General features: G+C 43.0%; 1 protein-coding gene across 8 annotated transcripts in view; it reads left to right on the plus strand.

Annotated features, from left to right (window-relative positions):
* The window catches only part of ZNF462 (zinc finger protein 462), a 109,178-nt gene that overhangs the window by 79,257 nt on the left and 5,733 nt on the right, over window positions 1–24,188 (plus strand). For all 8 annotated transcript variants that reach the window (XM_075931371.2, XM_075931366.2, XM_089779159.1 and 5 more), the window contains 4 exons: window positions 9,585–9,843; window positions 12,166–12,302; window positions 17,646–17,869; window positions 21,321–21,453. In XM_075931371.2, the coding sequence (XP_075787486.1) occupies window positions 9,585–9,843; window positions 12,166–12,302; window positions 17,646–17,869; window positions 21,321–21,453 (753 nt within the window). The remainder of the gene's footprint in view (window positions 1–9,584; window positions 9,844–12,165; window positions 12,303–17,645; window positions 17,870–21,320; window positions 21,454–24,188) is intronic.

Consider the following 24,188-nt stretch of genomic DNA (forward strand, 5'->3'; position numbering starts at 1 on the left):
GCATGAGGACAAGGATTCACTGAGTTGCACTGATAACATCCTGTTTCCCTTTCAGTAGTGCCACCAGCGAAGCTGGAGGGGCTAGACATCCAACCAATCAGTGGGTTGGATACGAGGCCATTTGGTGGAACCGGACATCTGCTCCAATCAGGAGCTTTGTGGGCCAACATTCTGCCACTCCCCTTACATGCAGGTTCTGGAGAGCCATCAGGTGGCAGTTGTGGTCTGGGAACAGCTTGGGATGTGTGGGGCCAAACTGAAGACCCGTGATCCTTTGTACCTTGCCCAAGTATCCACTATTAATCTTGATATTCTCTGGAACAGGTTTACTCATAACAAGAGTTGCTAGACTGAATCGGGCTGGGTGTTCCTCCAGTCCAATACCAGAGGCTTCAGAGGAAGGTGCATTAAAAGCTTATTCCTTAACTGTGTATTGGCAGTCAAGGGATTGGGCATTCTTCTTAGAGTGCTTGCTCATGTCCACCTAAGTGGAATGGACATGAGCAATGCATCTCGAAGAACAGTTACAAAAGTTCTTTTTAACACCCAATAGTGAGAGGCTGTCTTAAACCTTGAAGCACGGGTCTTAAATTAGAAAATGCAGTTGAATGACTGCCATTTGTGTACAGATACTTGTACGTAAACACACACAGATCCAGAGCAAGGGAGAAACATTTAAACAATGTTTGATGCTGCTGCTAATTAAACAGGAAAGGAACTCAGAGCAGAATAAAATAAGTCTGAGATGGTTAAAAGTCCATAAAACACACCGCAACCCTTTACGGTCGGAAGCAGGAATCAACAGTAGATGGAAAATTTATACACATTAAGAAACTAACTATTAATCATGCCCAATTGTTGAATGCCAAATGTGTATCTCAGTAGACCTACCTAGTATCTAACCTCTCTGCTTTGCTATCTCCACCTGGTCTTAAGTGGTGCAATTAATCCCTTCATTTACCTCACTAGAGCTACCCCAGGAATGAAACTGGCTTGAGAGATGAGAAACAGAAATGGGCAACTTTTATTTTAAAATCTTTGGAGGTCGTGTGTGTATTGAGATCTGACATTTGAAATACAAATAAGTTTTGTTTATCTCTAGGTCCTGTGTTTAGACTAAGGAATGTTATCATTTGAATGGCAAACCAAACCCTGTAAGCACATGGTTGAAACCTGACCTAAGTACTGAATTGTTAAGCTGGGATATCCAGGTGGCAGTATACTCCCAGCCTGCTGCAGTGCCGATGCTTTAAGCAGCCGTCTCTGCCGAACCATAGGGGCTACGCACTCAGCCGGGTAATTCAGATACGTACAGTTATTCAGCATGCATCCTTCCTATCCAATGAGGACAATCACAGTGAAGAAAACACACTCACCACTAGAAGGTCTCTCGGGCCTGAAAAAATACCGAGAAGGGAGAATGTTGCATAAAAATAACGGGAGCTTTAAAGAATGGAATTGTACTTGCCCTTCAATAACAATAAACCTGGGTTCTTGAGGCAAAGTTCAAGAATAATAAGCTAAAAATGGAGCCAAGAAAAAAGGTTGGAGGAGAGCAGGGGATAAAGAAGCAAAAGGCATTAATGGCCAAAGATTGAATGGATACACAGTGTCCGCTCCTACCTGGAATTGATCCTTCCAAATCGGCACTTGGGTAGGGCAGCATAGGGACACAGTTTGTGCTGCTGGCCATGTTTACCTACTCTGTGGATAAATAGAGGCCTTGAATGCCAATGTTAATAGAAATTCCTGGCAGTATAGGAAACCTTAGAATAGGAGGGAATGGGGAGCTCTTTGGTTGCCCCCCTCCCTGCAGATAAAAATATAACATGGTTCAACTTCTTTCTCCAATGACTCTTCTGGACTGTACACAGTTCCCGTTGCTTGTAATTGATTTTATAGTGTATTGTTACCACTGTATACCTGGTCTTGTGCCCAGTGAAAAAAACAATTGGAGAACTCCCATAGACATAGCGGGGATCAGTAAGGGTCCCTCACTGCGTAAAATAGTGTTGCCTTCTTGATTCCTTTTCTTATTTTCCTCTCCTTAGACTAAGTGCGTGTCTTTTCTAAGTGATTTTGACACCAGCACAAAAAGTTATTCAAAATATCCCCCAAATATGCTTTGTTCTATTCCGGACTACCTGTATATCTAAATCCAAGGGGGAAAAGAGATTAAAACTTATGAAGGAACATGGATATACTCTCACCAGCCTTTTTATTTGAACAACTAAGATCCTGCAGTCTATGTATCTTTCTGGTTGTCCTCTGCTATACCTTCTATACAGCTATTATACTCCTTTTCAGTATTAAAAAAATGGCTAGGATGGATCAGATCATTCCAGATGCGGTCTTGATACATAACGCTGGAATAACTTCTTCCAGCGTGTATTCAGTACTCTCTTCTTTTGTAATGTATCCTCAAACTTCAGTTGTTGTTCTCTGCTGCCCAAAGCAGTGTCTTTTTTTCACCCATCCCCTCAGATCTTTCTCCTGCTTGTTTCTTGGCAGGGACTAAACACTGAGAGCTCGAGTCTCACCCCAGGACCACCTCCACTTGTTCTGACAGCCTGAAGAGCCCCTTTGTGTAAATGAGAAGTAAGCCCAGTGCATTCAATTAGAAATTGAAAATAAAATCTGGGTGTTTTCCACAAGCAGCCATTCTTCAAGTGCGTGCGGAATCCTTCTCAGTTTTGTCGCCCTCCTTTTCCTCCCCCACTGTGTTTCATCTTCACAATGTTTCACCCTCCCACGAGTTCCCGCTTCAGGTCAGCGATGTGCGGCGTCAAGTGAGCAAATGTGTGTTGTCTTAGTGATCTTTGTGGAACGCCACTTCCCACCTTCCCACTTCCCAGGCTGTTGCTGCTACACGAGTAGGCTGTCCTCTCTCCACTGCCGTAAGCTGGTCCTCGCGAGTCCCATTGAGTTTCCGTGGGATTGGAATTTTGAAACCACAAAGATTCTTTTTTAAAATCCCACCCTGACCTGCTTTTACTTGCTTAGTATCTGACATTGCATCCTGACTTGGTTTCTTTTATAGAGCAGAAATCATTTGCCTGTAGTTTTTCTTCCTCTTAAAAAAAAAATCTGGATCTTCCTAATTGCAATCTTTCCTTTGTGAATCTGTGCACAGTAAATCTAACAACATTCTAGGGGTTTCCCAGTTACAGTCTTTCCACTGTATCTTCAATGCTGATGTTGCTGTTCCAGTTCCGTATTGTCTTGGATTCTTTTTTGGTGTCCCATTTGCTTCTTGCTTGTCTAGGTCATCATCCCATTTTTGCCCAAGGAGGCTTTAAAATATATGTTGAAGTGTCCCAAACTTTCTTGTTTTCTTTAGTCAAAACTCTGGAGCTGGATAGGACCTTCTCCAACTCCTGATTTCTTATTTTATTTCATTCTTCACCCTCACCCATGCACAACAAGATCATCAATGACTCTAGTTTCTATGACAGTATGAATTTTACAGGGACATAATGTCTTTCGACAGTAATCTGTCCCTTACTAGTGTTCCTCATGTACTCAAAATCTATTGTGTCTCTTATGCAATGTTGTATACTCCCTCTCTGGCCTTGATTCTGCAAGCACTGAAGTAGGTGTTAAAAGCTAGACTGGTGTAGTCCCATTGACTTCAGTGTCTGAAAGACTGGGACACTCACTTGTATTTTTTATTTTTAGTTTCCTTGTGTAATCTTCCTACTGCTGCTCTGTGCCTGATATTTAAACATTTGCATTTGTATCTCTTATTCTAAACTAGTGTTTGCATGAATGGGTTTATGTCAAATGATAGTCCTTATATGTTAGGCTTTTGTTCGGAATTTCAACTTCATTGTCTTGGATTTTCAAATTTATCCTGGGATGAAAAACTTAATTTATTTCTTCTTCCTCCAAAAATATTCCGTTTTTCCTTTTCTTAAATAAAAACTAATTTTTATGCACATGCATTCATTTGCTAAACTTGAGAGTTTTCATTTTTGTCTAGCACTTCCTGCACCTTGAAATATTTTTTCCCTAGTATTTCTGTAGTTTTCCCACAATTCCGTGGTATATGGATGAAGCTGCTGTTTTCTCTATTGCGTCTCTTCCACTTGCTTATTTCAGATACGTTCATCTCCTTTGGAATAAATAAATCTTCTTGTATTATACTTATTGTTGATATATTGTGTTTATTGGAGGAGTTTTCCCATTCTCTTGAGTTATGGAATCATAGAATCTTAGGATTAGAAGAGACCTCAGTTGGTCATCAAGTCTAACCATCTGCTAAAAGCAGGACCAATCCCACCTAAATCATCCCAGCCAGGGTTTTGTCAGGCCAGGACTTTAAAACCTCAAGGGATGGAGATTCTACCTCCTCCCTAGGAAGTCCAGATGTTTCCCCGTAGATTCCTTACACCATAGTTTTTAACAAACTCTATAAACAGTCAATGCCATTCTGTGTGGCTGTACACATCAGGTATGATACCACAGCAGCCAGCCAGGTGTGGCCCTTTCCAATGTAAAAAGCAGGCATATGGTTGTCGTTCTGTGATGCTGGGTTCCCTTAACTGTGTTGGCTAATCTTACTCCTTAGTTTCTTAGGCCTGTTTAATAAGGCATCCAGTCTGCATTAGCCTAAGTATTGCTGAAATGCTCTCAGTGCACTTCTAGGCACTTTAGGCCAACTTTTGAAAAGTGCCCGAGTTCCCCTATTTAGGCTCCCAAGTGAGTTAGATGCTTTGGAACGGTTTATCCGTTGCCCATCACTGAGTCATTACTAAGCGTTTCTCAGCATGCAATGTTTAGGAAACGTGATAGGTGCGGTTGCACAAGCATAACTAACACAAGGCAGTGTTGAATATTCACACAGCAACTCTTCCCCATTCGACCTCCCAACTGGTACTGCATATCACTAGCTCTGACAATCACTTGGCCGTGTGTTTGTGAGCACACCAATTACATATAGAAGGGATTTTCATAAGCGATCTGTGCCTACCTAACTGTTCCCGTTGGAAGTCAAAAACAAAACTTTCGTTGATTTCATTGAGCCTAGAATTAGACCAAAGATGAGCATGTAGTTATCTGCTAGTCTTATGGCCCCTTTTGTGAAAATCTTACAGGTTACATTTCAAGTCAGCATATTTCTACAAATACCCATAGTTCTTCCGAATTTCAGTTACTACCAATTCTTCCTTTGTTGGCATGCTGTAGTCTGAACATTTTTTTTTGTCTCATAGTTAGTAAAAAGAAATCTTTTGGCATTATTTGACTATTTTTGTTGATTTGTTGCATGCCAATCTGATTTTGGGGCAGTTTCTGATATCTGTGTACAGAAATGTTCCATATTTTTAAATTTGTTGTGTTAGCCATTCTCATCGTCTGTGGTTTTTTTAATCACGTGCTGAGCTCTAATTCTTGGTTGTTTTTCCTTTTACGGATCTGCTAGGACCTCTCTCTTGGCTTTTTGTAGTCCATTATATAATATAATTTTCTAACTGCTCTCTGCCTGTTTGAATGTCTTTCTTATTCTTGCTTGGCTTGGATGCAAACTTCCTTTACTTTCTTCAAACCTGGATGACAGGACCCTCTGTCTGTTCTGCGCTGAGAGTGCAAATGCCTTTTGAGAGTTTGCCCAATCAAACTTTTCCTTTGGATACGGCAAAACACTGGGATGCAATTAGTATCATGTACTGTCAGTAGAGCCACCTGCCTATTTTCCTAGGATCCAGCTCTTTTTCCTCTCGCCTCTTGATTATTTAACATGTATAGTGTGGTAGTGCTTGGAAGCCAATGTTCCCTGTAAGCTGAGCACTTGGGCAACCACTCAGGAAAGAAACAGATGCCACCTAGCTGATTAGCAGAGTGCCCACAGCTGGCAGCATGTGTTTCTACTGGTGGTGCACATACAGGCATGCCTCAGTGCACATAATGGAATTTATTCCGCACACGGATGGAAAAAAATGGAATGAATTTGGTTGCAGGCCTCAATCATGTTGGGACTCTATTGGGCGCGGTGCTGTACAAACATCTAGAGAAAAAGTGTATCCCAAGTGTAACTCCAGGTGCTTTTATGCTCCCTCCCCGCAACATGTTCAAGTTCATCAGAGTAAAACAAATGCTTTTGATACTTTGAGCTGGGATGGGATTTATCTCTCTCTCACACAAATGTTTTGCTGATTGGGAGCTATACATTATTGCACTACACGTCCCCCCCCCCCCCCCCGTAACTTGGCTTCTACCCACACATAGTGCTTGCTGCACTATGCCCTATGAGCTGGATCTAAAGTCCACAAAATTCCATCCTGAGTCTTTCTGTTGACTTTAGTGGGCTTTGGATCAAGTCCTAAAGGTTTAGTCTAGAGCAGTGGTCTTCAAACTATTGCCCATGGACCGCATCCCAGGGTGTGCACGCTATCTGAGGGAGCCACGAAAGGTTGTCAGAATCAGAGAGCAGTGGTTTCAACCTGGGGTCCGTGAACCCTAGACTATGTTTAATATTCCAAAGGGGTCTGCACCTCCATTCAAAAATGTTTAGGGGCCCACAAATGAAAAAATGGTTGAAAATGACTGGTCTAGAGCTCATTGAAGTCAATGGAAAGACTCTGTTCCATTCTGTGGGCTTTTGGGCTGGGCCGTAAGTGTTCCTGTTAGACCCGTGTCTGTGAAAATTCCTTATTGTGGAGACCAGGACTTTAACAGGGTTCAAAAAAGAACTAGATAAATTCATGCAAGTTAGGTCCATCAATACTTATGAGCCAGGATGGGAGGGATGGTGTCCCTAGTGTCTATCAGAGGCTGGGAGTGGGTGACGGGAGGGATCACTTGATGATTCCCTGTTTCGTTCACTCCTCTGGGACACCTGGCATTGGTCACTGTGGGCAGACAGGACACTGGGCTGGATAGACCTTTGGTCTGACCCCGTGTGTCTGTTTTCCCATGAACTAGAATATTACCTAGCCTGGAAAACGGCTTCTCAGGAATCAATGGAAGCCACATGCATACATGAATCCCAGCTGTTTTCCTTTAGGAAGTGCCAAATCTTGCACAAGTCAAGGAATTTGAGAGTGTTAAAACGGTGGCAAAGAGGTGAAATACCCATACAGAGATATAGGCATATATCTTAATATTATTGAAACGAGAGTGTATAATCACAAACTACAGTGTTGTATGTGGCTAACTTATTTTCTATAAATATGGAACTGCTGATCAAGTGTAGAATATTTTCATCAAAAGACCTATAAGCCAAAAATAGAGAACAAATGAGCACAAATCCAAGCTGAATGAGGAACATTCACATACAAATTCATATTATGTTCCTTTTGGCTATTTCCCATGATAGGGAAGTTGATCTTTGGTTCACCTTTTTCCTCCTGTGGGTTTACAAGTGTGCCTTTTTATTTCTGCAGCTTTCATTGAGCAAATTCCATATAAATATGTAAACACTAGAGTTTAAGACTTCTCTCTTTTTTTATGAGACAGCTGGAGTAATATATAGTAGACCCAAGGGAGAAGGAAAATGTGTGAAATAAAATGTAATGGATCTTCCAAAAAAACAAACAAAACCCCAACCCTATTTCTAGTTAAAAGTTTAGCACGTTTACCAATGGGTAATGTTCAAAACACTGATGGGTGAAAATGTGGACCAGATTTTCAACATCTATAAATATGCCTAACCCTACTGGAGTGGATAAAGATACACCCATGTATTTCTGCTCAGGATCTTTCCCAGAATGCTAAGATGTAAGGAAAATTGCCAGTCTCCTTGTTGCTTAAGGAATGAATCAACAAGATTCTGTTCTGTGATTTACAGGAGGTCTGAACGGCATGCACGCACCTGCCTGCTGTGACATTAAAATTAGTAAAATGCCGGGCCCTTATGTGGGAGGCTGTGTCTAACTAGGACTTTGAGTCTTTAGAACCATTGGGTCACATAACCCAGACGTGGGTTGCTTCCCCCCGTTTGAAAGTTAGAAAATATAAAATGAACTGTTCTGACTTGCAGGCCGAAGGTGATACAAAGTAGCACGCTGCCTGCGTGCGCTCTCAGGATAGAAAAATGTAGGCGAGAACTGAATTCATTTTACTAGGATCCTTTATGCCTGTTCCTTTGTCCTCCCGCTACACCTGGTGATAAACCCAGGGAAGCCTGAGACCTTATGTAACTCTCTTCTCCCTGGCTTTTTTTTTTTTCTGGCCTTGTTTTATCATTTCTAAAGCGTGTATGCCCCTCCTTTTTGGCAGGGAGAATGAAAGAAAGCGTTGTACTCTTTTGAAGACAGGTGGGGAGATGTCCCCACAGTGAGGGCTATGCAGCGCTGCTTGCTTTTTGTTTATCTTTACTAATTGGTTAGAATGGATGGTATTAAGTTCCATCGAGTATGGATGCTAGAGAATTCCTACATAACCTGCCTCGGGGAATTATACTTTGGAAAATTAAGTCTCCTTCAAAGCAGGAGGTAGCTTGTACAGTGTGTATTCCCTCTCTCTCTCTTTCTTTCTCTCTCTCTCTCTTTTTTTTTAAAGCTTAAGAAAAGAGCCCTTTGTTTTCTTTTCAGGAAAGTTACACTGAAATTCATCTGTGCTGTATTCATCTGCCTTCATTCGTGCCATTCATGGGCAGCTGTCGGTTATATAGGACAAAGCTGATGAATTCCTAACCTCCACATTCAAAACAGTATATTGGGACAAGTTCAAGGCCTATTTTTTATGTGGGATCGGGGGGAGGAATACTAGTTTTCAGTTTGTGGTTTGAGATTTTGCCCTCTTCTCTCTTTCTCCTCCTACCCCTCTCCCCGTCACATTTATCTGTCATGATATTTTAATGGCATTTAAAATCTGTTTAGACTCCTTGATACTTGATGTATGATGTCAATGTTTTTGTCAGTATAGCCAAACTTCAAAAATATCTTTCAAGGAAACCTGATGGGAAATCTCATTAGTAGGATTTAGGATTAAATATTCTTTTAACATTCTCTCACTTTTAAACATCAGCCACTGAAAGATGTGTCTGATTTTTGTGTATTAAAATTAAAATAATTCCAAATACTAGGGTGTGACTAGCTAGCTATTGTAGTGAATGCTTCATACTGAAATACTTTGTTATAGCTCCAGTAATTTCAGGGGACACACTGTAAATGGTTTTTTTAAAAAAAAGGTTACTCCTAAGTATCAGGGATTAGATTCTCAGATGGTGTAAATTAGCCTAAATCAATGGGCACATGCTAGTTCACACCAACTGCAAATCTGTTTTGGATTATGTGTCATGTATAGAAGAATGTTTGCACTATATTAGCCTGCCCCTATTCCACAGTTTACAGATTTCTTGACACAAGCTCCGTTTGATACTGCCTTCTTTTTGAAGCCTTTTACTTGAAAATTAGATTAAATATATTTTCAGTACTTCATTGTAGAATATAAACTAGGTTTGAAAATATAGAGATGAACAAGTACCATTCTTCCTTCCACGCTGCTTCTGAAAGAAGTGTCTAAGAGTTTAATGATTCAGGGCTTGATCTCGTACCAAGCAAAGTAAATTGGACTTGGATCAGGTCCTTAAAACCTCAGATTCTCTGACCAACTGGTGTAATTTCCCTTCGCTTTCTTTCCAGATTCTTCGTACTCAGAACCTCCTGATGTTCAGCAACAGCTGAACCACTACCAGTCAGCCGCTCTGGCCAGAAACAACAACAACATTAGCCCTGTCCCCCTTTCTGGGGCTGCTGAGCAGAAAACGGAAGCCATTCTTAACTGTGAATTTTGTGAATTCTCCTCGGGTTACATTCAGAGCATTCGGCGTCACTATCGTGACAAACACGGAGGGAAGAAACTCTTCAAGTGCAAAGATTGTTCGTTTTATACAGGCTTTAAGTAAGTATCGTACAAAACCAGATAAACACAAACCACCTCTAACTCGTTAAAAAGACAAGCCCTCTGGTTCCTAAGATGATCAGCTGGAGCTTACGGGAAACATGGGAATGGATGATCCAGGAGAGATACCTAAGAACTGCTTTTGAGATCACACCAGGGCTAATCTAATCCTGCTTGGTATCTCTGACAGCATTCACTAGTGTCTGCCACAGAAGGAAGGTGCAAGAAGTCCTTGCAGTTAGTTGTTACAGAGTACCATGTCGACAGAGAATGATTTTTCCTGTCCATCAATGGTTAGAAGTTGGTTGATGCCTTGACCAGGTGGGTTTATGTCCCTTCCAAAAACTGTCGCGTGTGTTTTTGGAAGATGTTAGAAACCAGTGTGAGAAGAGAGGAAGGCAGATGTACTAGTGAAGTAACCGAGTTCCCACTGACCGGGTACAGGAATCTCCCAACCACAGAACTTTTAGAATATCCTCCACCTAGTTCAAACGACAGAAGTGAAACATGGCTAAAAGTGTGGGATGTCATATCTGAATAGTTCATCAAAGCAGTTAAACAACCCATAATAAAAGCTCAGGTATCTGCATGTGTTTCCACATTCTGATTGCTATTTTCTTAGTATTTTAGACTTTGGTTGATTGCTTATTTTTAATACTCCTTCCTCCACCAATCATACTGGACATAACAAAACTGTCTTAAATCAGGCTCTAATTAAATATGTTGACACAGAGGTTTGTGTTCCTTGATGCAGTATTTCTCAAGCATCTTGGAGGGTGGGAAGGGGGGAGAGTTAGGTTTTCCTCTTAGCAGTGTAGAAAGACCCATCCTTTATTATAGAGAATGAAACGCAAAACACCCACTGAAATCAATTAAAAGATTCCTATTGATATCAGTGACCTTTGGATCAGGCCCAAAGTCAGCAGAGTCTGCAGTTTTTCTAGGCTAGGTCTACACTGCAATGTTAAATCAGAAAACGAAACTCAATTTGCGGTACGCAAATTGTGTATCTTTTTCCGACTTACTTTCGAAAGAGGCTCTTTCGAAATTTGGCACATCTACATGGCACCAAATGTCAAAAGAAAGTGCTCTTTCAACACACCCCTTTTCCCTTGTAGGATGAGGTTTACAGGGATGGAAAAAGAGCACTTCCGCTTTTTGGAAAAAAATGTAGAAAAAACAGACGTATTCCTTGAACGTGCTGTTGCTTTTCTGGGATACCTCTGGTATCCCGAAAAAGCAACTCAGTCTAGACGTAGCTTTATTGTCAAGCCAAAGGGACTATAAATTCCTTAGTTAAGAATTAAGCAGTTTGGGGTATTTACAAACAGCACCACTCCTTAATCCAAAATTATTGAACCTCTCAAGTTTACAAAGGCCTCTTCCCCAACTGAGCTTCTAGCCACATAGGTATACTTGACTGTGCAGTGCATCTGTCTTTTATGTGTGCAGCTAACAGCATAATACATTTGGCTGTGCAAAGGTACTATGCATTAGTGGAGTTTTATCAGTCCTGCCTTTTCAAAACTTCATAACAGTTTTTAAAATATTTAAGGTTTCCCCCCCAAACATACTGCAAAACATTTACTGCCAACTGAAGTCTGTTTACACACCAAATCTGGAGCAATGCTGTTCTGCTGTTTCTGAGTTAGGCCCACCAAAAAAAAAAAAAAAGGCACTATTGCTGCTGTTAGACATTTATTGTGACTCCTGAACAGTTGAAGGGATTTTGCTCACGCTTTCCAAACATGGTTTGCCGTTGGCAGAGAGCAGGCATGGAAGATTTCAGCCCAAAGATCAGCAGTGTGACCAGGGTAACGACCGCAATAGAATATTTTGTCAGAGACCATGATGGCTATGTAAGAATATAGTCCTGCAAATACATGTGCTCATGTGTTACTCATAGGAACATTCCCACTGGACTGTCATGTGGCTTTACACACACACACACACACACACACACACACACTTGATCAAACTTATGCAACTTCATAACTGAACTTACTGTGGTTTCTTCCATGCAATGAGGCCAGCAGGGGCTGTTCTCCTACCAATACCTGCTACTCTTCTCATCCTGGAGGAGTACCAAAGTAGATGGGAGAGTGCTCAGAGATAGATTAATCATGTCTAAGCAGACCATGTCTAAGCAGACCTGATAAATCAACCTCTGGTGGATCAATCACTGCAGCATCGATCCACTATCTAGTGTACATAAACCCTAAGTGGCATCCATAACACTTTAGATAACACTTCTGTAATAGAGTCGACATATGTAAACCTACGAAATACTGATATTTGTCTCTTCTGCTTCTTACTTCATAGATCTGCGTTTACTATGCATGTGGAAGCTGGGCATTCAGTAGTTCCCGAGGAAGGACCCAAAGACCTACGCTGTCCTCTTTGCCTGTACCACACCAAATACAAACGTAACATGATTGACCATATCGTCCTGCACAGAGGTACGGACGTCACTTATTGGTATTTGTGTCTGATGAAGAAAACATTGAACAAAAAGCCTGTTTATTTCAGGCTCATGAAATGAAGTTTTCATTGGCGTGTGTGCATGGCAGCGCTCAGTAGTCTACACACCCTTGCACATACTTTTAGTGAGGCATTTTATTTCTTTGCTGTGAAGTACAAAGAATTAGACCAAAGTGGAAAGAGAGCAGGTTTGAAATTTCTGTTTAGAATTGCCACCAGACATGTTTACAACCATCTCTCTCTCTCTCTCTCTCTCTCTCTCACACTTACACTTTCTAATGAGCTCATTATCTTATCTCAGTTCCAATATCCTGTTAAAAGATGGGTGTATTCTATCTGCATTGTCAAAGGGCACCCCAGAAGCTCCCAAGAATGTCTATCTTCACCACATCTGTATCAACTATTCTTAGGAGCAAAAGAACTTTAAAGAACTGATTAAGGGATTGCCTTATTCTGAGCTTCCAAACCTGCGATTAATGGAATTGACATCTGTTTGGACTCTTTGGGTTGGGATTCCAGCTGACCGTTATGGTCTGTTGGCTGCCTAAATCCAACTCCATGTGCTGTGATGGCACCCTGCCTGTTTGCAGGGTAAGCAGAATTTCAGAGTATGATATGAATGCTGAGCAAATGTGGGTTTCACATGCCATCTTTTCCTGGAGGAGATACTTCTTGTGCAGCAGCACTGTCACACTGTCCACTACACTATATTCTGGGCTGCCTCCGGGTTCGAACATAAGAACGGCCATATTGGGTCAGACCAAAGGTCCATCTAGTCCAGTGACCTTGCTTGCTGACTGTGGCCAATGCCAGGTGCCCCAGAGGGAATGAACAGAACAAGTAATCATCAAGTGAGCCCAGCCTGTCACCCATTCCCAGCCTCTGACATACAGCAGCTAAGGACACCATTCCTTACCCATCCTGGCTAATAGCCATTGATGGACCTAACCTCTATGAATCTATCTAGTTCTTTTTTGAACTCTGTTAAAGTCCTGAGCGTCACAACATCATTTGGCAAGGAGTTCCACGGGTTGACTGCGCTGTGTATAGAAAAACTTCCTTTTGTTTGTTTTAAACCTGCTGCTTATTAAGGATCAAAACAATGAAGTTGATGGGTCTTCCCGTCTGTTGGAAAGACTGTATTGAAGGAACACCTAGAAAGTCCTAGGACTCACATAAGGCATGTGATACAGTGAGTGTTAAAGCTTGACAATTAATAGCAGTCAGTGCTGAGGAATGTGTTTATCGACACATCTGGGGCATTGATTGGGTCAAAGGAGTTCACGAGTCCTTGTAGGTATATAGTTGACATGAGTTGTCATTCCTTATTTGTGTTACCATAGCGCACACGGGGCCCAAGTGAAATCATTCTGGCTTCTGTTTGTGCCTGAGCCATGTGATTAGGCACCACTTTTAAAATGAGAATCAACAAGCATAGGTAAGAGGATGGGTTGTGGCATGCTGGTTGGAAACCTTCCACTCATGCAAGACTTCTGAGGAAAACTCTGAATGTTCAGTAACATGCACTGGTAGCACTTCTTATGTTCAATGCAGCGTGCAGATATTAGGCAGTTCCCCCACACAACACCCAGGAAGAAAGCAGATAACTCCTCTGTAAAACTGTGAGGCAGTTCCTTAGCGTCATGGCAGCTGCTTTGCACTGCTCCTGCTTTGGTGAGTCCTCAGGTGGAGCAGAGCTGCCCAAGAGGCAGCCGAGACTGAAGCATCTCTACTCAGCTGCCAGAACAGACTGGTTGCTTGATGAGGGAGGGAGAGCGCGAGCGTGCGTGTGTGTGTGTTAGCACATTTGCGCTCCTTGCTGTGCTGCACTTCTGTTTCCATTTTCCAACAAGCTCCAGAAGACAGAGCATCTTTCATCTCAGTTCTGATCTGGCCCTGTGAAAAGAGCCATCTGCTTTGACTTTTAGTTGTATCCCATTTATCGAGTGCTCCTGTCATAGATCCCTAGACAGACAAAATAGAAACCTGAAAGCAGAAAAAACCTGAAACGAACCTGAGAGTCACCACTGCTGAAAGAGCCCCACCCCGAAAGGGAGGGAAAATGCTTCCAAACTTAACCAAGTTCTTCTCCTCTCTCTGCACCCCCATCCTGCTGAGGCAACGCTTCATTTGTGACCTTTGTTGCAGAAAGGTGAATCTTACAGAAAGGCCCTTTTATACCATCCAGGCAATGCAAAGAGGCCTTAGGGCAAATGAGAATCAGGTCTGGGAAGAGTCTTAGGTGATGTCCTCTTTCGAGGGCCTATGGAGAGTGGCTCTTTCAGACACCCAGCATCCAAACTCTAAAGACCAGCCTGGTGAAAACCGGAATCCTCCATCCAAGTCCTTCCTGGTGAACATGTGACCACATCACCATGGTGTCTGATCCTAACGATGGCAGCGTTTGGAGAGGGCACTGAAATATCTTCACGCCTTGAGAGCTGAGCCTTTCTGGACAGGAGCGAGGCATGGAGCAGCTGCCCTGCTGCTGTCGGATCTGAAGCCATTCCGGAGACAAGACTTTGGTCTCAGGCTGTCTGTCCAAGCACAAATGCTGCCGGGGGGGCTGAGGGTGAATAAAGGGCACTGTGCATAAAACCAGTGGAGCTATGCTCATTTACACCAGCTGAGGATTTGGCCCAGTATTGATTTGCTCTCCCCCTCGTTGCATGCGTACAACCCAGTAGCACCACTTCTCGCTGGGACTTTCAGTGCTTTGCCACGTGGCACAGAGGGGTGAAAACACCCGACAAATATTGTTTCTGTCGAGATGTTGTCCAGAGGCTCCCATCGAAATGAAGGGCTGCTGATGACATAGGATGTAGCTGACCCTGACAGCACATCCCCCTCTCTTGAACTGCAGTTAATGGGTGGTGATAGAAGTTGAGACATCCTCTGGGCAAAAGCCATTCTGGGACAGAGTCTGGGATGACGTGTTACGGTCACGCAAGAAGTGTGTTTTCCATTGAAAGTTATGGGCATGGGATGATGTTGTTAGTCTGCCTCTGAGAGCCTTCTGCCATGTGTCACCTACTCGTCCGTGTGGTTTAGCTTCCATTTTATGGGCACAGAGGAGCAGGGTTTCGGTGCCCTTTTCTAGCCTGAAGGGGGAGGGAATTGACGGGACCAGAACCTGTTGCTCTTGGACTTCTTGTTCCTGGGAAAGCCCTTGGAAGTTCTGTCACTAGAATGAGGTCTGGTTCCCTACTCAGTCATTAGCCTTTAATTTAGCCCAGACGACGCTGGCTGTTCTCTGATGTGCTTTCCTATCCAGCACATGAAGAAAAGTGCTGATATTTTGCCAATACTGAAAGCAGCTTTAAAGCCACATGCCTTGGTTTCACAAGTCCAAATGCACAGAACTCGGAGGGAGCCTTCTAAAATAGCTTTTCTATGTCCCCTGAATGTCACAGCTTTACATCCTGTTACCTTGTGGCCTTCCCATCATCACCTTTTTTTTTTTCTCCTTCCCCTGTGAAGGGCCACGAGTTGACATTTTTACAGCTAGAACAACTGTCACTAGTGTACGAGCGAATCTTACTTGTTCCGAGCCTTTTAGCAAGAACAGCTTTGGGGGAAATGCCACTCTTTTGGGAGTAGTGTGAGGGGAAGGGAATGTTTGGGGGCATGTGAGGGGTTTTACAAAGATTCTTGAAGGAACGGTTCAGAATATTTGAATGAGTCCCAGAAAGATTGATTAATGGGCAGAAAGGGTACATGAAAATCTCAAAGGTGCATGATAAATGCATTTATTATATGGATGGCACCACTGTACATATGGGGTGTACGGGAAAGGTCAAGGTATTCTGTTTGTATATATAAATTACTAGGAAACCAGGCTTAATTTCATTTCTTCAAATGGGAGGCAAAAGACCCAATGTTTCCACTTGACCAAAGAAATTGATGCGTTGTCCAAGTCTGCCTCTTGCGTAGCAGAACACCATTGAAATCCATGCAGCTATACTAGTTTGTCAGCTGAGAATTGGGTCTGCTTCTTTCAAATAAGTTGTGAATGGTTTCCTGGGTGAGAAACATTGAGCTGTGTCCTAACCTGACATTCATACAGAAGGACAGTCTTCAAATTCCCGTGCCCTGGTTCAAAAAGGGCGGTTAAGTCATGAAGGCCTGTAGGGGACGTGATATGGGATGGGAGATTTCCCCTGTGTGCACACAATATTAACTGAACTGTAGTGGATGAAGGAACCAAATTTCAGGATTCTAGTTGAGCAGAAACATGGAAATTTCTTGCCGATCACTCTATTGTGAGAGTATGTGTGTGTGGTATACAATATACACAGCTGTCTCTGTGTGTAACATTAAAATTTAATGGACTATTTTTTCCCTATATATTTAAACTAAAAATCTGAAAGCTATATTAACACTCTCAGCAGGTTGGCATGAAAAACTGAACTGGTAGAATTGAGTGTTTGGATGGGAAGTGAAATGGGCGATAATCTCTAATCTTAAAGTCACAGTACAGCTAGAACCTCTCTAGTCCGGCACGCTCTGGTCCAGCAACATCTGCGGTCCGGCATGACTTTAGTTAGCTGATGTCCATTTTTCATGGGTGTGACCAAGTTTCCCGCAGTCCCATAAAGTTTGTTCACAACCCACCACGCCTGGCTCTCAGTGTTCTGTGCTGTGATTTAGCTCTAATTTACCCCAAATGTCTTCTAAGAGCCCAGTAAGCAGTGAGAGTGTTGGTAATGCTGCTAGACAATATTGACCTCCCTTGGTTCGACACATTCCCTGGGAGGCATCGGTCAGGACCCAAGGGTGCCAGACTAGAGAGGTTCAACCTATATTGGAAAGTTGATCATGTAGGAGCATCTAGCACAATGGGGGTGCTAGTCTGTGGCTAGAGTACTACAATAACATTTAAAGGCTCTTTCCTTCCTATGCTCAGCACAGCCACCATCCGAAAGCCTCACCATGCTGTAAAGTACGTCCTGCCCATCATCTCTAGGATTCTGCCAGCTGGACTTTTGGCTGCATCCTTTTGCTTTCTCCCATCTAATTAGTGATGGTGTTCCAAATGACCTCTGCACTCTATGCCTGGAAGAGGATTAGCCCTACCACCTTTGTGGAAGGAATGTAGTTGCTTTTCTTTGTGCCAGTCCAGGTTAGCTTCCCTCCCATATGCCGTCTTATCTATCCTCAAGAAAATATTGCAAACTGCTTGCTGGTAAACGGACGGTAGACATACACAGCAAATCTTGTTTCCCCGACAGGGCGGGGAAGGGAAAGGTTCTTGCTACAGTGCTTTTTTTTTTTTTTTTTTTTAATGAAAATGCTCTTCTCGTCACCATTTATCCCCACAGAAGAGCGAGTTGTTCCCATTGAAGTCTGCCGATCCAAACTGTCAAAATACTTGCAGGGAGTAGTTTTCCGCTGTGATAAGTGTACCTTCACCTGCTCCAGTGATGAGAGCTTACAGCAGCACATAGAGAAGCACAATGAACTGAAACCTTACAAATGCCAGCTCTGCTACTACGAGACCAAACACACGGAGGAGCTGGACACGCATCTCCGAGATGAGCATAAAGTAAGTTCTTAGCAGAATTTTCTTGGGGGACTGTGTACACATTGCAAGTGATGATTTGACTTTTAGAAAAGGTAAGTGATTCAAGATTTGGAAATGGCCCAAGGACAGAGTAATTCTTTTGTGAGATTACTATTTTCTAAAACCTTGTTTGCATTTCCCCTCCTGAATTTTGGGTACCCCTGCTGGGCCATTCAGATACATATTCAGGTAAATTCCAGGTATGTTGCGAATTTATGTTTGTAGAACATTGATATGCCCTTTTAAATTATTATTAATCAGTCATTAAAGCTGGGATCCAGTCTCGTAAAAGTTGTGAGATTCTCACAGTTAAGAACATAAGAATGGCCATACTGGGTCAAATCAAAGGTTCATCTAGCCCAGTATCCTATTTGCCAACAGTGGGCGATGCCAGATGTCCCAGAAGGAGTGAACACAACAAGTCATGCTCATATGATCCCTCCCCTGTCACCCATACAGAGGCTAAGAACACCATTTCTACCTGTCCTGGCTAATAGTCATTGATGGTCCTAATCTCCATGAATTTCTTGAACCCTGCTAAAGTCCAACCTCCTCTGGCAAGGAGTTCCACAGGTTGACTGTGTGCTGCGTGATGAAAAACTTCATTTTATTTATTTTAAACCTGCTACCTATGAATGTCATTTGGTGACCTCTAGTTCTTGTTATGGGAACAAGTAACTTTTCCTCATTCACGTTTTCCACACCAGTCATGATTTTATAGACCTCTATGTAACACATTTTGGTTTACGATTAAGGAAAAGATAACAAATATATCATGTGTACATCATGCTAAGTTAAGGATACATATATAAATATATTTTTGGTCAGGGTTTGTAAGAAGAGATAGCTACTTCCTTAACTCCTGTCAACAGGAGCTGAGCGGTTAAATACCCTGCTGGAAATGTTTTCTCACTACTTTTGCTAAACAAACCAAAAATGTCACCAACAACAGGCGCGTCAAAAGTCTCAGCAGAATCTGTCTGGCTTTCAAAATTATGCCACTGCATTTTTAAAAACTAGCTCTGTGAACTGCAAGGCATTTCTTTTCCGTTTGTCAGCTTGTTAATAATTGGCAAGTTTCTCTCCCTTTCTCGTTACTGCTGCTTTAGAAACTTTCTGTTTCTCCCCACTGCACATTTTTTAGCTCTGCTGCCATCCTGTTTCCCACCCCCAACCACAGCCTGGATCCTGGGCCAGGATTCCCAATTCCCCGTGACTTTGATTGGGTGCTTCATTGTGCAAAGATTTTACCCTTGTCCTTATGTATTTGCCTTGTGCCTGGACATAATATACATAACCCCAGAACAGTAAAAGCTTTGTTATACAGCATGTTGGGGGAATGCAGGGTGCCAGTTAGCCAAATACTCTGGTTAACTAAAGAGGAGACTCCGGAGTGAGACGGGGGCATAGTGTGGGAACAGGGGGTGCTGGCTCTGGGCTGGTGGTTCAGACTCCAGCCTGGGGCCAGAAATGTGGGGTTCAGTGTGCAGGCATGGACACTAGTATGGAATAGGGGGCTGGGTGTGGGAAGGAGTGAGGTGCCGTCTGGGTATGCGGGCGCTGGGATAAAACCAGGAATTAGGGGTTTGGGATGGAATAGAGGGCTGCAGGCTGGGGTCACAGGGTTCAGAGTGCCGGAAAGGGAGTGGGGTTTGGATTCAAGAAAGGAGTTTGGGTGCAGGAGAAGCTTCAAGGTTGGAGGGAGGGTGGGATGCGGGCTCTGAGAGGGAGTTTGGATTCAGGGAGAAGGATTGGGGGGCAAGAAGTGTTTTGGGGTGCCAGATCTGGGCAGCTCTCCACATGCGGTGACATGTCCCTGCTGTTCCTAGGCAGAGGCATGGCCAGGCAGCTCTATTCACTAGTGCCGCCCTCACAGCTCCCATTGGTCACGGTACCCGGCCAATCAGAGCTGCGGAACCAACAGTCAGAGAAGGGGTAACAGCACCCCATGGCCAATCCTCTGCCTAGGAGCAGCAGGGTCCTGTTGCTGCTTGGGGGGAACCACATGAAGCCAGGTAGGGGGTCAGCTGGCCACCACAGATCAGAAATTCTGGTTTATTGTGCTTGCATGGAGCTGGATAGCACAGCTCTTGCTTTGGTTCCATTGCACATGCTCTGTCTCACTTCTGGTATTCTCTGACAATGTTGCCATTTGCCTAGAGGAAAGCACCTCACTTGGTAAAAGTTTCTCAGCTGTAAAGTGACTTGTGCTTTACAAAAGCTTCAGAGGGGCAGCTGAGTTAATTTGCAACTGGAAAAACTTAAAAAACAACAAATCGTCCAGCAGCACCTTAAAGAGCAGCAAAACTTGTAGATGGTATCCTGAGCTTTCGTGAGCACAACCCACTTCTTCAGATGACTGGAATATTAAAAGTCCAGATCCAAAATAAATAGGGGCGCTGGGGTGGGAGGAGAAGTAAGGGAGAAAAATAGTGAATTAGAGTGTTCATGCTACATGAAGCAGATAGAGAAGGTGCAAATTGTACTTAAGTATCCATTGTGACCCTTAGCATAACGCTGGTGTTACTCTTCATGCTGTCGTTTCAAATCTGTCTGAATCAATAGTGGTGAGGTCATTTAAAAATCCCAGGGATGCTGTTCATTTAAACGGTATTAACCCAGTGTCCTGGTGGTGTTCTATCTTGGTGTTCTATCTATTCTGCGCCCCTGTTGTAATTCTCTGTGCCCCACTTCAGCTGCATTCGCAGGTTCTCCACTCCCCATTCTAAGCTGTTCCCGGCTCTTGCCGTGAACAGTGAAATAGCTGGCACATTTCACCTAAGGGGTAGCTGAATTTGACTGCTGGGTGAAGTGCTCCCTTTATAGTTTGTAAATCAGTTAGTAAAGCACTTAGCAACCCTTTGTAATGAAAATTAATCTGTTATTAATGAGTGAAAATGGACTCTCTCAGATGGCAGAGTGGAGAATAGTAAAGGAGCCCTCTCCCTGCCTTAAACTGAATGAATCATTCACAAAGGATTCTGCTTTTCTAGCGTGATGCTATATTAATATTATTCCACATAGGATTAGTAATCCCTTGGAATGATGAAGACTATAGAATGCTTGGGGGTTAATGGTGGTACCATTGTTGTTGTTATTGTTATGAATTATTATTATTATTATTATTTGCTATTTATTTTATTATTTATGTTTAATACCTACCCGTAGGGGGAAACCAAGGAAAATTCCTCAGCTGACAAGATTTTTGCAAGGCAAAGCATGAAGAAATGCTGTATTAAAAAAACTTGAGAAACAATTAGCTGGGTGTCTAATTGTCTTTGAAGGGAATGAATATGAACTTGACAGAGTGTTGGCAGAAATGGCCTCTGGCAAATTTTACTCATCAGCTATTACTCTGAAAAGAGAGGGCTTTTTTTTTTTTTTTTTTAAATAGACATGACTGTTAATCCATGTTTATATTGTTTCTTTTAAGGTGAGTCGTAATTTTGAGCTGGTTGGCCGGGTTAACTTGGATCAGCTGGAACAAATGAAAGGGAAAACGGAGAGCTCCAGCAGTGATGAGGAAGAAAAGGAAGAGGAGATGAGCCCCAAGACTGAAGAGAGAGGTCAGTATTGCTTCTTTTTCAGGTGGGGCATAGGAATGTCTCCAGCAGCCTCACAGAACAAGATTACCCATTGATTCCACAACAGATTTTTTCAGGAACCATGGATACATGGCAGCAAAGGCCCAATAGAAAAGAAGCGTATTGAGAAAAAGCGCCTAAGCAAGTGAAGTCTTTTGTACATGTGAGTAGACTGTTTTGGAGCACGCTAGTTCAGAGGGCTATGAAATTTGTATGTTGGTAATCCACTTGCAACATGGCTATTCCATGTTAATCCTTTGGGAGATCAAAGTTAGGGGAGAAACTTATTTTTGGACCACCATCGTTTTCTTCTCTTGATCTTCTTTAGCTTTTTGTCCTCTCCCCCCGCCCTTATGTGTGAACCCTTTTTAGGTTCAGACTGGCTGACAGCTGGGAAGCAAGAGTAGCAAAGTGCTCCATCTTGGAAGCACGTTACTATCCAGACCCCAGTTCAGCAACGTACTCATGCATATGCATGCGCCTAACTTTTACAATGTGAGTCCTCCTATTGGTTGCAGTCAGACAATTGACTTGCTTACAGATGGGCACTTGGTTAAGAATGTTGCTGAGACATCATGCGTCAATTTCAAATTATAAGGCCTGCGCAGGCATGGTAGTTCTGCCTGGTTCGGTTCTTGTTCCCCCAACTCCTGGCTTACCACACAAAGAAGAAAAAGCAAGCAGGGTTCTTTCATTTCAAATCTCAACACCTTCCCCCATTGGCTCTCTGCCAACACCTCCTGGCTACCTGAGTTTTTAACCCTTTGGTTACTGAACGCTGGGACATTCAGAAAAGGCCAGCACTCCTCCTATCCATCACATGGCTCCCCCAAATTCCAGATGGCGCCAGATAGGATAGTTCATACTGGCTGTGATTTCTTCCTGGAGGTTTAAGAAAGGGGTTGTTTCACATGGTGGTAGCAGCCTACCTCCCACTGTCAGGGAATCTGTAACCTTGGGGAGGTTTTTTTTGTTTTGGGGTTTTTTTTTTTAAGCAGAAGCCTATAGAAGCAAGGTATTTTCAAAGTGACACCAGGGCCCCCACCTTCTGCACTCAGATGGTATGTCTAGACTACATCCCTCTGTCACCAGAAGAATGTAAATTAGACATACCAAATTTGCTAATGAAGCGGGGATTTAAATCTCCCACACTTCATTAGCATAAAAATGGCCACCACTTTTTGGCCACGGAGCTTTGTTCCTAAGGGTGTGTCTACACTACTGGGTTTTTTGTTTTTCGAAAAAAAGTGAACTTTTTTCGAAAAAACTTCCCCTGCGTCTAGACTGCTACGGGATTCTTTCAAAATTAAATCGAAAGAACGCAGCGGTTTTTTTCACCCGCGGTAAACCTCATTTTACGAGGAAGAACGCCTTTTTTCGAAAGAGAGCATCCAGACTGAGTGCTCTCTTTCGAAAAAGTGGCTCGCTTTTTCAAAAGAAGTGGTTGCAGTTTAGACGCTGTCTTTCAAAAGTGGCTTGTAGTTTAGACGTAGCCTAATAGTCATGCCTATTAATGGGAATGACAAGTGTAAATCCCCCTCAGGCATTTGAACAAAGTAAGGTCTGTTGTCTGCACCTCCTCTGCACAGACCCAGAATAAATGTCCTGTTGGCTTACTTGTACCTTAGGTGCATTCTCTTGCTTCCCAAACTTCTTACCTTAAATAGGTGGCAGTCTGGCCCCAGTACAGAGCTGAGGTATTTAGAGGGATGCTTATGAACTTGTATCACACGCAGAAGTGTGTATGACCAGGCTTACAGGCCAGTGTAAACTGGCCTGGCACCACTGACTCTAGACTGATTCACATCCGCTGAGGATCTAACCCCATGAGTCTTAGCCAGACAACAAAGTGCTGCCTCTTATGAAATCTGAAGCCAGCTCCCCTTCAAGGAGAAAAGGATACAAGCTACGTTCCCTCCACAATGTGAACCGCTGACGAAGGTTGCCAACTTGTTGCACTGCGCATTTTTACGAAACATGCCGGCGGAGACGGGGCGTGCGCGTGGGGGTGATTTTGAGTTCACAACTTCAACATGGCTGGGCTACATTTTTTTTTTTTAAAGTGAAGCAACCAGGCGAGCAGAGATCAAAACGGAACAAAGCAAAATCCCTTTTCTTTCATTGTGTCATTGGGGAGGAGTCAGAAAGACATTCTGTTGATTTCTTGCTCAAGATAATCCCTGCTAAGGAATTAATGCCCTGAACAGATGGCGCTGCCTCATTTCCAGTGAAAAGAATCAACCGAGATAGTCCCTGCAATTATTTTTAATGGCTTGTGTGGCGATCTTCTTAATTTGTGAGCGAAGGTTTCATCTTTTGTTAAAGCTGCCTCCATTCACAAAGGGCTTAGTTTCCAAAGTGCTGAGTGTCCACAACCTCCCTTGACTTCAGTTGAAGTGGTAGGTTGCTTGGCACGTCTACAAATCAGGTCAGTGGCATTTTGAGTAAAAGCTTAGGATGGGAGGAGACTCCTACCCACTTAAATATCCCTGCAGAATAGTATTAAGCACCGCTTTGTACTTTGGGACTCATCTAGTGGGATCAGATGTCTACTGTAAGGAGAGCATAGCCTAAGATTTGCTTTGTGACTGGAAAACACATTTCGAGTTGTGTTTATTTGTGTCTTGGACAAGCTGTTTCCACATTAAGCTTCCCTTATAAAATTGGTTTTGAACTCTGAGGTAGGCAGACCTGTTGTCCTTCCACTGAAATGTGGA

This window comes from Pelodiscus sinensis, chromosome 6 (assembly GCF_052426305.1).
Source record: "Pelodiscus sinensis isolate ZL-2025 chromosome 6, ASM5242630v1, whole genome shotgun sequence".
Taxonomy (NCBI): domain Eukaryota; kingdom Metazoa; phylum Chordata; order Testudines; family Trionychidae; genus Pelodiscus; species Pelodiscus sinensis.